Genomic DNA, 12,394 nt, shown 5'->3' with positions numbered 1-12,394 from the left:
CTCTAATAACATCTTCTGATTTGTTTCGTTGCGGGATCCAAGACAGTCATTCATGTCCCTGGGACGCGCCGGACTTCAGTGTTCCGGTGTTTTCATGGTTGTATCTACTTTAGATCCCAGCTTACAGGAGTTGCAGCGGTATGGGAGGCTGTTGCGGGCTTGTCCCATAAAAAGAAAAAAGTACAAAGAGGAGATGTTATAATGTGATTTTGCACTGTGACTACACAAATCGGTCAATGATGGGACTGCATGTCGGAAAATAGAGAGGGGCGTGGTTTGTAATCAAATGCCAAATGTCATCTCCTCTTAATATTTGCTTCCTAGGTACTAGAAAATCTTAGAGCCTACCTGGTCTAGGTTACCCAGCAGTTTAATTGCCTTCCAGTGGGCTTAGTATGAGTTTGTTTTACGTTTGTCAAGATTGAAATGAAAATACGAACGGCGTTCTGATTGGTTGTTTTAGTGGAGCTGGCCAATCAAAGTGCCGAACACGCTCTCGTTTCGTTTTCGTTCAATGTAAAGCAAACTTATACTAAGGGTACAGGAGTATAAATAATATTAAGTATTATGTTGGTAAACGTCAATTTACAGTGAATTTGTGATCAGAAACCTGATTATTGTACTGATACGACTTTAAGCCTCACTAGCACGATCTCAAGAGCTGAACCAGGGGCCTTAGTCTGCTATTACAATTGTGTCAGAAGGGACGGAGCTATACAACCTACATAGCTCCGTCCCTCTCGCACTGCTCAGTGATCGACCATTCTGACACAATTGTAATAGCAGACTAAGGCCCCAGAACTCTTGTTGTATTAATGTTGTTTCTTCTTTTCACAGATTAATGGATCCGATGCAAACAAAGGATGGCAAGAAATTGAAGTCTACAAGAAAGAAACGGGTCAGTATTATACTATTATATTATCTAGCTGTTCCCCACGACTTCGTCCGTATATGACGCGTTCGAAAGATCGCAATTAAATGCTTTCCGGGACACTTTCTCAAGCAACTTTTTTATTTATGAACAGGGGCCTTAGTCTGCTATTACAATTGTGTCACAATGGTCGATCATTGATCAGTGCGAGAGGGTCGGAGCTATTTAGGTTGTATAGCTCCGTCCCTCTCGCACTGCTCAATGATTGATCATTCTGACACAATTGTAATAGCAGACTAAGGCCCCAGGTTAACAAGCAGACTGGTCATCTGATTGACGTGACGTGAAGTGCGTTGCCGGCCTTTTGTGCTAAGGGTTAAGATTTTAAGGGTGGTTGGGGAATCGGGGGTTGAGAAGATTGGAATAGGGGGAATTGGGCGTCCGGTAACCTCATTCACACAACACAAACGTTGTTTCACGTCGGTTTTCTGCGAAGCCAGTATCACTTCGGTCGAGCCGGCTCATTCGTGCCGAACTAAACTGATACTCACTATCAGATGATACCGCCGCTCTATTCCATACAAAAATAAATAGGTACAAAGTCTCAATACTGTAATTGGTTCACAGCTAGACCAAGCATTGCGAACAGTGAAGCTATGTGGCCTGATAGCCTGCTGGGTGCTCCTCACCGTCTCTTTGTTGCTGAACATGGAGCGAGCGGATGTGGTGCTGCACACTGCCGTGCAGGGTGGGGAGATTAAAGGTACAGTAGGGCTGACATGATACATTGTTGTCGACACCAAATCATTGTAGAATTGTTTTTGGCACTGGTTCAGATTCTAGCCTTGAATTTTTTTTATATTATGATTTTCAAGTATATCAGCGATTTGTTTACCCTGTATGGCGTCATTTTTATTATTATTCTGGCAGTAAATAATAAATGGTAAATGATATTTATTTTGCGAATAGGTTACAATGCAACTTTTACACGTCAATCTCTTAAATAACTAGATGAGGCCGGCATTTCCTATCGGACTACTCTGAGAATAAATGCCGAAACAAACTCAGAGGTCATAGTCTCTTTTAAAGTCCAGACAAAATCAATTAAAGATGTCGAAGAACCGTGCTAGTTGATTTTGTAGTGGTCTTTTGAGGGAAGAACCGCAACAGTTTGAGTGGACCTGTTCAGATGGCAGCACGCATGTGTCAGTTTACAATAGAAATAGTAATCTTTATATATATCATACATATCGTTTTACATTGGATCCGACAAATTTTCAAATTAAAGACGTGTAGACAGGACGTCTGTCGGGTCCGCTAGTGTATGTATATTACATAGAATGTGACTATTAAAATCGCGATATCTCAGGAACGCTAATTACGAACGAAGCTACACTATACGACTACAGCAAAAATCGTAGGACCATTTTTGTAGAGAATTTTGTTTTTTTTCAAAACGCCTTAAATTTTAACCTATGACTCCGAGTAACTTTTGAAGGAATCATAGGACAGATGGGGACATTAAAATTTATTTTTTATTGTTAAATTCCAAAGGTCTTCACCAAAATTTGGCACAGTTAGAATTTTTGTTAATTTAATATTTTATAATGTCCGGATTAAAAGTAAATTGAGAGATTTTATTACATGCTGCTTTATTGCTCACATAATATACCTACATATTATGTACTTCTTCAGATACAAAAATTATGTCATAAAATACTCCTTTGCGTTGAAAAGAAAGAAACAAACAAACAAACATGAACACGAACACAAAAACAAACAAATAGACTTTTACATATGACTTACATAATAGTAGGGCTATACAATGTGATAGGTGTGGGACTTCTAACCCGTTAAGGCTGAGTACTACATCTAATTTTATAGACAAAAAAAAATGGGGTGTTGAACCCCCAATTGAAAATATTGTGTGTTAATTTGTGGTTATTAGCTACCGTTTGTAATTTTTTTAAATATTAAAATAGCCATAATTTTTAGGGGGAGGGGGTTCAACCCCCCATATTATTTTTTTGTCGATAAAATTAGATGTAGTACTCAGCCTTAACGGGTTAGAAGTCCCACCCCTATTACATTGTATATACATTTATATTATACTTTTTCTTTCCAGAATACGAGTTACCTGCCAGTGACCAACGGGTAAAAGTATCAATTACATTGACTGGTCCCTTTGCCCAGCCAGTAACCAATGAAAGCGTGAATACACTTCATATCTGGCTGCATAGAACTGTTGGTGATAATGCAACTGCAGAATTTGAACAGGTAAGTTCAAAAATATATATCCTTCTTCTGCACTGTCAACCTCGCTACATCCTTGTTGACTGGACATCTACACTACATGAGCTGCTGTTTACATGTGAACATTAGCGTATGACGATACCTAAGTACGTGTGTCGCCTGGACAGTCAACCTCGCTACATCCTTGTTGACTGGACATCTACACTACATGAGCTGCTGTTTACATGTGAACATTAGCTCATGACGATACCTAAGTACGTGTGTCGCCTGGACAGTCAACCTCGCTACATCCTTGTTAACTGGACAAATTCTACACTACATGAGCTGCTGTTTACATGTGAACATTAGCTCATGACGATACCTAAGTACGTGTGTCGCCTGGACAGTCAACCTCGCTACATCCTTGTTGACTGGACATCTACACTACATGAGCTGCTGTTTACATGTGAACATTAGCTCATGACGATACCTAAGTACGTGTGTCGCCTGGACTGTCAACCTCGCTACATCCTTGTTGACTGGACATCTACACTACATGAGCTGCTGTTTACATGTGAACATTAGCTCATGACGATACCTAAGTACGTGTGTCGCCTGGACAGTCAACCTCGCTACATCCTTGTTGACTGGACATCTACACTACATGAGCTGTTTACATGTGAACATTAGCTCATGACGATACCTAAGTACGTGTGTCGCCTGGACAGTCAACCTCGCTACATCCTTGTTGACTGGACATCTACACTACATGAGCTGCTGTTTACATGTGAACATTAGCGCATGACGATACCTAAGTACGTGTGTCGCCTGGACAGTCAACCTCGCTACATCCTTCTTGACTGGACATCTACACTACATGAGCTGCTGTTTACATGTGAACATTAGCTCATGACGATACCTAAGTACGTGTTACGTGTGTCGCCTGGACAGTCAACCTCGCTACATCCTTGTTGACTGGACATCTACACTACATGAGCTGCTGTTTACATGTGAACATTAGCTCATGACGATACCTACGCACATGGTCATCTGTTTAAGTATACAGCTCTTTCATTATTTGCAACAGTGTATCGTTGTTTGGTAAATATTTAGACTAATTACAGATTACTGATTGCAATTAAATTTTATTGCTTATCGACCAAACAATGGATATGTTTGTTGATAATTTTGTTAAGATTATTTTTATGGCAGTACCGGACATTTTAGCTTGTCGTTTGGACATCTATTATAATTATAAAGTGTAAATAAAAGATCAGAAAATATCTGACTAATGGTTTAATAAGAGGAAATCAAGTTTTTTTATGGAATGCGGGTCAACGATTAGACATATCACCTAAAAGGTTATCATTGCCGCCCTGGCTCTAGGTTTTGGGTATTCGGTAACCTCACTCACTCAGCAAAACAATCTACAACCAACCAACAATCCTTAAATTCCTAATCCACAAAAGACCGGTAACGCACTCGTAACGCCACTGGTATTTCGGCTGTCCATGGGCGTCGGCGATTGCTTACAATAAGGAGATACGTCTGCTCATATACCGGCTCATACCACAAAAAAAGAAACAGTTCGGGTTGCTAACTTCAGCTCGAAGCAGGAGTAGAAACGGTGTGGTTTTTCGTCAGTCTGATACTCTCGCCTTACTCAAGGCGGGAGAAATTATTGGATGATTTTTTCCACTCATAAAAGGGGTGTTGCGCGTAGATTTGTGTAATTTCGACCAAGCCGGCAAATTGCAACAGCTTAAACTCTTCGGGAAATAAAAATCAATTACATTTTCCATTCCAGAATTCAACGAAATGGAGTATACACCTTCAGCCTGAGGGCATCCTGGACTTCTCACCCAGTTCCACGGAGAGCAGACTCCTAATCCTTGAGGATCAGGCGCCTATACACACTCGAGGACATCAGGACCTGAACTCCACATCCTCATTCAGCCTCATAACAGAAGAAATTACCAGATGGGGCCAAATTGGAATGAATGGTATGTGAAGTTAACTTTATCGCTTTGTAATTTTATTGAGTCGAAAGTCTATTGCTCAATCGCCGCCGCCCATGAACACTTGAAACACCAGAGGCGTTACAAGTGCGATACCGGCCTTTTGGGGGTTAGGAATTTAAGGGTTGTTGGGAAATTGGTAAGATTGGTAAGGGGGGAATTGGGCCTCCGGTAACCTCACTCACACAACGAAACACAACGCAAGTGTTGTTTCACGTCGGTTTTCGGTGAGGCCGTCCGGTCCGGTCGAGCCGGCTCATTCGTGCCGAAGCATGGCTCTCTCACACTTAAAACCTTCTCTTTACTCCTTATTTTCCAGGTACAAAACTAACTCTTCGTATGAGCTCCACAAGTAGCAGTATAGTTCCTCTGACAGTCAGCTATCAGATGAACCCGATTGACCCCGAGGAGGGCATCATCTATGCAACGATACTGCTCATCACCTTATACACCCTTATTATATTTGAGGTACGTATTTTTTTATATGGTGCACGGACACTGTAGAATAAATAGGTACCATTTTTTTATGGCGAGAGGAAACCTTCAAAAGGTGCCTAGCTTTCTGGGGTTACTAAAAACTAGGTGGCCACCCTCAGCATCTGTAAGGGGCACCGCGTCCTCTAATAGACCTGCTCCGCATTCCTCACGGTGCGAAAATAGGTATGTACTCGTATGTCTACAACTCCAAAGGCACTTCGGGTTAGGATCCTCAACTGATTGTAAGCACTCGGCACGGGAATTTGGATTGGGGATTGGGTTTGGATATTGGGGATTGGGATTCGGGGATTGGGGATTGGGAATTGGAGAATTAGATATTGAAGATGGAAAGAAAGGATCAATTGAGCTACCGATAACCATATTTACGGCGAAACAACGCTAGTTTGTTCACGTATGTATGTATACCTGTAAAACCATTAAGCATAACACTTATTTATTGGCACTTTCAGATAGTAAACCGCACAATAGCAGCTCTCCTCTCCTCGTCACTCGCCGTAGGAGTGCTGGCTCTATGTGGAGCTCGACCCACGCTACCTGAACTGGTTTCCTGGCTGGATGTGGAGACTCTACTCCTACTCTTCAGTATGATGCTGCTGGTCGCCATCTTGGCTGAAACTGGACTGTTTGATTACCTCGCTGTCTTGGCATTTGAAGTAAGTTGAATTTTTTTTTTTTAAAAACGTTGCCCCACATTAGGATTTTCTCCTGTGTCGTGGGTGCGTTTACAAACATACAATTTCACATGCACATGACCCAGACCCGAAACAACAATTTGTGGATCACACAAAGAGTTGCTCCGTGCGGGAATCGAACCCGCTACCCGTTGCACGACAGCCAGTTGCCCAGCCACCGCGCCAACCGTGCAGTCAATTGAAAAGTATATTAATATTTGGAGTGTTGTTAAAGTCAAAGTCAAATCATTTATTCCAATTAAACCATATTATACTTAGGTTTTTTACTTTTGAAACGTTAACAAAGAAAGAATTAAACAATAGTCTGTCAGTCTGTGATTTATAATATTAGTAAAATTATGAGCTACTGGAGAGGCATGAGTTTTTATACATATTACACTAGCAAACTCGGCGAACTCCGTTTCGCCACCAATGATTTTCACTGTTTTCCTGCTTTTCTCTTGAAGTTTTTTCTGAACTTTCTCAACTATAAAACTCACGGAACCCAAGACCTTTCGAACTAATGCAAAACCGGCGAAATCGTGAAATTAAGTATAGCGTCAGGAAGGAAAACTCGACTTTTTTTTATATTATAGATTACCTTACAATAGTTTTTTTTTTTCGACAAAAACTAATGCTTGACTACAATCCCACCTGATGGTGGGATATGTTTATATGTTTTTTTTTTTTATACAAAAAACGATGTCGCTATTTCCAGATGACAGGTGGGAGAACATGGCCTCTGATCAACGTCCTGTGTTTCTTCACTGCTATATTCTCCACGTTTCTGGATAACGTCACCACTGTGCTGCTTATGACACCAGTCACCATCAGGTGAGGGTTGGAGACCAGTCCATTGCAACAATTATAGCTTTCAGAACTATTATAGATTTAAGTATTTTTTGGAAATCAAAAAAGAAACTTTTGTACTGTAAAAAAGTAATGATGTATTTTATTTGTCGTTCTTAGGAATCTATGTTTCGGTACGAGTACCTAGTAAAAAAAAATTAATATAAAAAAATAAAGCAATAAATAAGTCATAATGTGGTGTCTACCACATTTTGGCATCATTATTTCCGACAAAAGTCTATATAAATATATAAAAATCAATTGCTGTTCCTTAGTCGCGCTAAAATTAAAAAACGGCTGGACCGATTTGCCTAATTTTGTTTTTGAATTATTTGTTCAGGGAAGGTTTTAAAGGTGAGAAAATAATGTTTGAGGCTGTACGAAGTTTGTCGGGTCTGCTAGTATACAATAATACTTTGCAGTATGCCTTTTTTTTGAGGGGGAATATCATCCAATGACTTCTCCCGCCTTGGGCAAGGCGAGAGGTAGTGTCAGACTCTTACTGACTAAAAACCACCCCGTTCCTTCTCCTGCTTTTCGACCCGGAGCTCCGGTAAACCCGCTAGGTAGTCCGCAGCTCCGGATCAGTTTGCAGTATACCTAACAGTCATTTGTGAATTACATTTTCAGATTATGCGAGGTGACCCAACTGAATCCAGTGCCTGTTCTTATGTCAATGGTTATATTCAGCAACGTAGGGGGTGCTGCCACACCAGTGGGGGACCCTCCCAACGTAATCATAGCCACACACCCTTCTATTGTAAAAGCGGTAAGTTATAACCAGTGTCCAGCATATTAGACAACGAACCACAAGACAATCGGCGAAACGCCACCGCTTCATGGTAGATATCCCCCGCAATTCAACTGCAATCGGACTGCACGTTTGATTTTCAGCCCTATTGCAGTCGTGTCAACTCATTCTCCAACTCATTTTCCATCATCGAACCACAAGACAATCGGCAAGGCGTCACCGTTTCATGGTAGATATCCCACCTACTCGCAGAAGCGCTTCGCTTCAAGCTTCCTTGCGCGAACTGCTAGGGAGTGACATTCTTTGCCGGAGTCTCTGTTTCCTGATGGGTATAACCTGGGTGTCTTCAAAGCCCGAGTGAATAGGTTGTTTATGGGCAGACGTGCTCCATCGTAGGTCGCATCATCACTTACCATCAGGCGAGATAGCGGCCAAACGTCGACCCATCAAATGTAAAAGAAAAAACATATCTTGCCCACACCTAGTCACATTTTGTCCACGCTTAATCGTCCAAAAATCCAGCTTACTGCTAATCTGCGTTTGTCACAATTTCCCTGAGATTTATCATATTTTACTCACTATTAGCCATTATACAATGTGATAGGGGTGAGACTTCTAACCCTTTAAGGCTGAGTTCTACATCTAATTTTATCGAAAAAAGTCGGGGGTCGAAGGGGTCCCCTCCTCCCCTCCCCCTAAAAATTATGGCTATTTTAATATTTTTTTCACTTTATATCAAAGGTTGTATGCGTCGTAGAAACAAAAAAAAACGACAAACGGTAGCTAATAACCTTGGCTAACTAATTCATTACTTTTTTCATATGTTTGATAATGTTTTGGTGAGAAAAAAAAACATTTGTGAATTATTTTTACCGAAAAAAATCACTATTTTTCAATATTTTCAATTGGGGGTTCAACCCCCCATATTATGTTTTTTGTCGATAAAATTAGATGTAGTACTCAGCCTTAACGGGTTAGAAGTCCCACACCTATCACATTGTATATCCTATTATAATATATCTTGTCCATTACCTAGTACATAATGACTGCCTCGTTGACAAGGGGTCTCGGGTTCGATTCCCGGGTTGCGCAAAGTATTACTGGGCTTTTATCGGTTTTTCGAAAATTTCTCAGTAGTAGCACGGAGTCTGGGGCCTTAGTCTGCTATTACAATTGTGTCAGAATGGTCGATCACTGAGCAGTGCAAGAGGGACGGAGCTATACAACCTACATATCTCCGTCCCTCTTGCACTGCTCAGTGATCGACCATTCTGTTTTTCACAATATGTATTAGCAGACTATGGCCCCTGGAATTGTGCTCAGTATATGGCAATAGGCTTACCTCCTATTACATGGGACTTATAACACAAATGCTGAAAAGTGGGTGTAGCAGCAAGCCCAGTAATACTTTGCTTGACTCGGGAATCGAACCCGAGACCCCTTGTTGCATGCCAGCCAGTTGCACTTGCGAACGCTCGACCAACGAGGCAGATTTTGATTGTTTTCTCTTGTCTAATATAAATATTTTCTTTTTTTTTCAGAACATAAACTTCACGACTTTCACGATACACATGGGGGTAGGCATACTAATAGTATGTGTGCAAACCTACTTCCAACTTAGATATATGTTTAGAGATATAAACAAATTAAGGCATAGCGTTCCAAGAGATATATTAGGTACGTATATATTTGAGATAATAGATCTATACAGGGTGTAAACGTAACTCTCCCCAATACCGTAAACGGGCAATGGTAGGATATGAGATACATTTACAAAAAAAAAAACTATACGTATGGCACTAGGAGACTGCCGCGGTAAAGCTATATTGCATATATATTTTTTTATCAACTTATTGCAATTGCAATTACTTATACATATATTTATTTTATTTATGCAGTATTTTTTTAAGTTTTTTTTTAAACGTTGCTCCACTTTAGAATTTTCTCCTGTGTCGTGGGTGCGTTTACAAACATACAAGTTCACATGCACATGACACCCAGACCCGAAACAACAGTTTGTGGATCACACAAAGAGTTGCTTCATGCGGGAATCGAACCCGCTACACGTTGCGCGGCAGCCAGTTGCGCAGCCACCGCACCAACCGTGCAGTCATTCTTCTTTACCTATTATATATTATTACCGTAAATTTTTAGAACATATGCGATAGTAACGCCACCTGTTAAGTTTTGGTTGAGCTTTTTGTCAAGCTGCCATATGGCGCCACTTCAATTATAAACTGTCAAAGTGTGGGGGCTGTTAGGTTTTTTTCGTTACAGAATTTCTGGATTCGGCCTCCACGCTTACGGCACGCGATAGAAGCTATGCAATAGCTTAAAAAAATGAGGATTTCAAAGTTTATTTTAGGTGATAATAGTTGTAATCAACTGTTTAAGCCTGATGTGGCATGAATATTACGAGAACGATAACAATTAAAATTATAAAAAAAAAGTAGCGTTTGTTGGGTGCGTTCCGTTTACACACCGTATAACATATTAGCTTTTTGTCAAGCTGCCTTATGGCGCCACTTCATATTATATACTAGCTACTTCCGCGCGGTTTCACCCGCTCTAGCTTGGATCCTATTGGTCATAGCGTAATGTTTATAGCCTATAGCCTTCCTCGATAAATGCACTATTCAACACAAAAATAGTGATTAAATCGGACCAGTAGTTCCGAGATTAGCGAGAAACGAAACAAACAAACTCTTCAGCGTTATAATATTAGTACGATATATATATATATATATATATATATATCACCGTATATATATATTATATAATATATATATATATATATCATTTGTGATGGTGGTGATGGTAAGCAACCAATGGACGCGCCACCACTGGACGCTCAAAACACCAGAGGAGTTACAAGCGCGTCGGAAGATTTAAGAATTGGAGGTGGGGAACCCTCATTTGACCTCTGGTAACTACGACCGTACATTACACAAGCGTATTCTCACGTCGGTTTTCTGTGAGGCCGTGGTATCACTCCTGTCGAGCCGGCCCATTCGTGCTGAAGCATGGCTCTACTACGCCTAAATTGCGTAGCCAAAGAAAATTGTACCTTACAATAATGTAAATACAAAACATTTTCAGAATTACGTCAGGAGTTGGCGGTTTGGAGACGCGCTGCTGCGTCATTGTCCTCATACTCCAGGGACGAAGATATAGTGAGAAGGGCACTTGAAAAGAAGGTACTGTGTTTATTTGTACAAGTACCACTGGGCTTTTTTCAGTTTCTCGAAAATTTCTCACACTCTAATAGGAGTATTATATGGGACTTATAACACAAGTGGGTGTAAGTTACGTGCCGTAATGTGCACCTCTGCCTACCCCTTCGGAGATAAACGCGTGACTTTACTGAGGCGTTTTCGGTTTTTCGAAAATTTCTCCGTAGTAGCACGGAGTCTGGAATTGTGTCCAATATATGGCAATAGGCTCACCCCCTATTACATGGGACTTATAACACAAATGGTGAAAAGTGTGTGTACATTGTATAGCGGCATTACGTGCCGTAATGTGCACCTCTGCCTACCCCTTCGGGGATAAAAGCTGTGACGTTGCTTCTGTTGCTGCTTTAATTTTTCATCACCATATATGAAGATAATCTTTTTATTTATTTAAAAATATTTCGGTCTTCAGGTAGAGAAGCTAAATATGATGCTAAATCGGCGGGAAGCAGGGGGCGGTGCCTCCAAGACTGATCCTATGTTCTGCTCCACTCTCGCGCAGATGAAACAGAAGGTAACCACATAATTATACAATTAAGTATTATTATTTAACTGTGAGAGAGCCATGCTTCGGCACAAATGGGCCGGCTCGACCGGAGTGATACCACGGCCTCACAGAAAACCGACGTGAAACAACGTTTGCGTTGTGTGAGTGAGTGAGTGTGGTTAGCGGAGCCCCAATTACCCCCCTTCCCAAACCCCAGTTCCCTAACAACCATTAAATTCCTAACGTCTCTGGTGTTTCGAGTGTCCATATTCGGCGGCGATTGCTTACCATCAGGTGATCCGTCTGCTCGTTTACTGGCTTATAGCATAATATAATAATAATAATATTTTGTTTCAGTATCGCATTAGAGACAAGCCGTTACTAGTGAAGTCGACTATATGCGTTTCCTTCGTCATCATAGTATTCTTTCTGCACGCCATACCTGAATTACGTAAGTAAATTATACAGCCAGAAAATCATATTTTGTTATCCCTGATAAAGGCAAGTCCGTTTCTCAGTTACCTGCACGGTTGGTGCTGTGGCTGGACAACCGGCTGCCGCGCAACGGTTCGATTCCCGTACGGAACAACTCTTTGTGTGATCCATAAGTTTTTGTTTCGGGTCTGGGTGTCATGTGTATGTGAACTTGTATGTTTGTAAACGTACCCACGATACAGGAAAAAATCCTAGTGTGTGGCAATGTTTAAAAAATAAAGAGTTTTATTTTTATCATAATAATAAAAGACGTGCGAAGTTCAAAATTCGCGTGCGTACTTTCCCATCA

General features: G+C 40.9%; 1 protein-coding gene and 2 long non-coding RNA genes across 12 annotated transcripts in view; 2 read left to right on the top strand and 1 right to left on the bottom strand.

Moving 5' to 3' along the window:
* The window catches only part of LOC126912043 (uncharacterized), a 121,579-nt gene that overhangs the window by 101,617 nt on the left and 7,568 nt on the right, over positions 1-12,394 (bottom strand). The window lies entirely within an intron of this gene.
* The window catches only part of LOC126912053 (uncharacterized), a 192,262-nt gene that overhangs the window by 173,086 nt on the left and 6,782 nt on the right, over positions 1-12,394 (top strand). The window lies entirely within an intron of this gene.
* Positions 1-12,394, top strand: part of LOC118280497 (P protein-like) — a 48,357-nt gene that overhangs the window by 29,181 nt on the left and 6,782 nt on the right. For all 9 annotated transcript variants that reach the window (XM_035600570.2, XM_050702112.1, XM_050702109.1 and 6 more), the window contains 12 exons: positions 838-898; positions 1,499-1,634; positions 2,997-3,148; positions 4,911-5,106; positions 5,441-5,589; positions 6,069-6,272; positions 7,009-7,124; positions 7,770-7,908; positions 9,432-9,567; positions 10,990-11,087; positions 11,536-11,637; positions 11,968-12,061. In XM_035600570.2, the coding sequence (XP_035456463.2) occupies positions 838-898; positions 1,499-1,634; positions 2,997-3,148; positions 4,911-5,106; positions 5,441-5,589; positions 6,069-6,272; positions 7,009-7,124; positions 7,770-7,908; positions 9,432-9,567; positions 10,990-11,087; positions 11,536-11,637; positions 11,968-12,061 (1,583 nt within the window). The remainder of the gene's footprint in view (positions 1-837; positions 899-1,498; positions 1,635-2,996; positions 3,149-4,910; positions 5,107-5,440; positions 5,590-6,068; positions 6,273-7,008; positions 7,125-7,769; positions 7,909-9,431; positions 9,568-10,989; positions 11,088-11,535; positions 11,638-11,967; positions 12,062-12,394) is intronic.

The sequence above is a fragment of the Spodoptera frugiperda genome, chromosome 21, assembly GCF_023101765.2.
Source record: "Spodoptera frugiperda isolate SF20-4 chromosome 21, AGI-APGP_CSIRO_Sfru_2.0, whole genome shotgun sequence".
Taxonomy (NCBI): domain Eukaryota; kingdom Metazoa; phylum Arthropoda; class Insecta; order Lepidoptera; family Noctuidae; genus Spodoptera; species Spodoptera frugiperda.
Note: the sequence above shows the minus strand (reverse complement) of the source record. Positions and strands in the feature narration are given on the sequence as shown.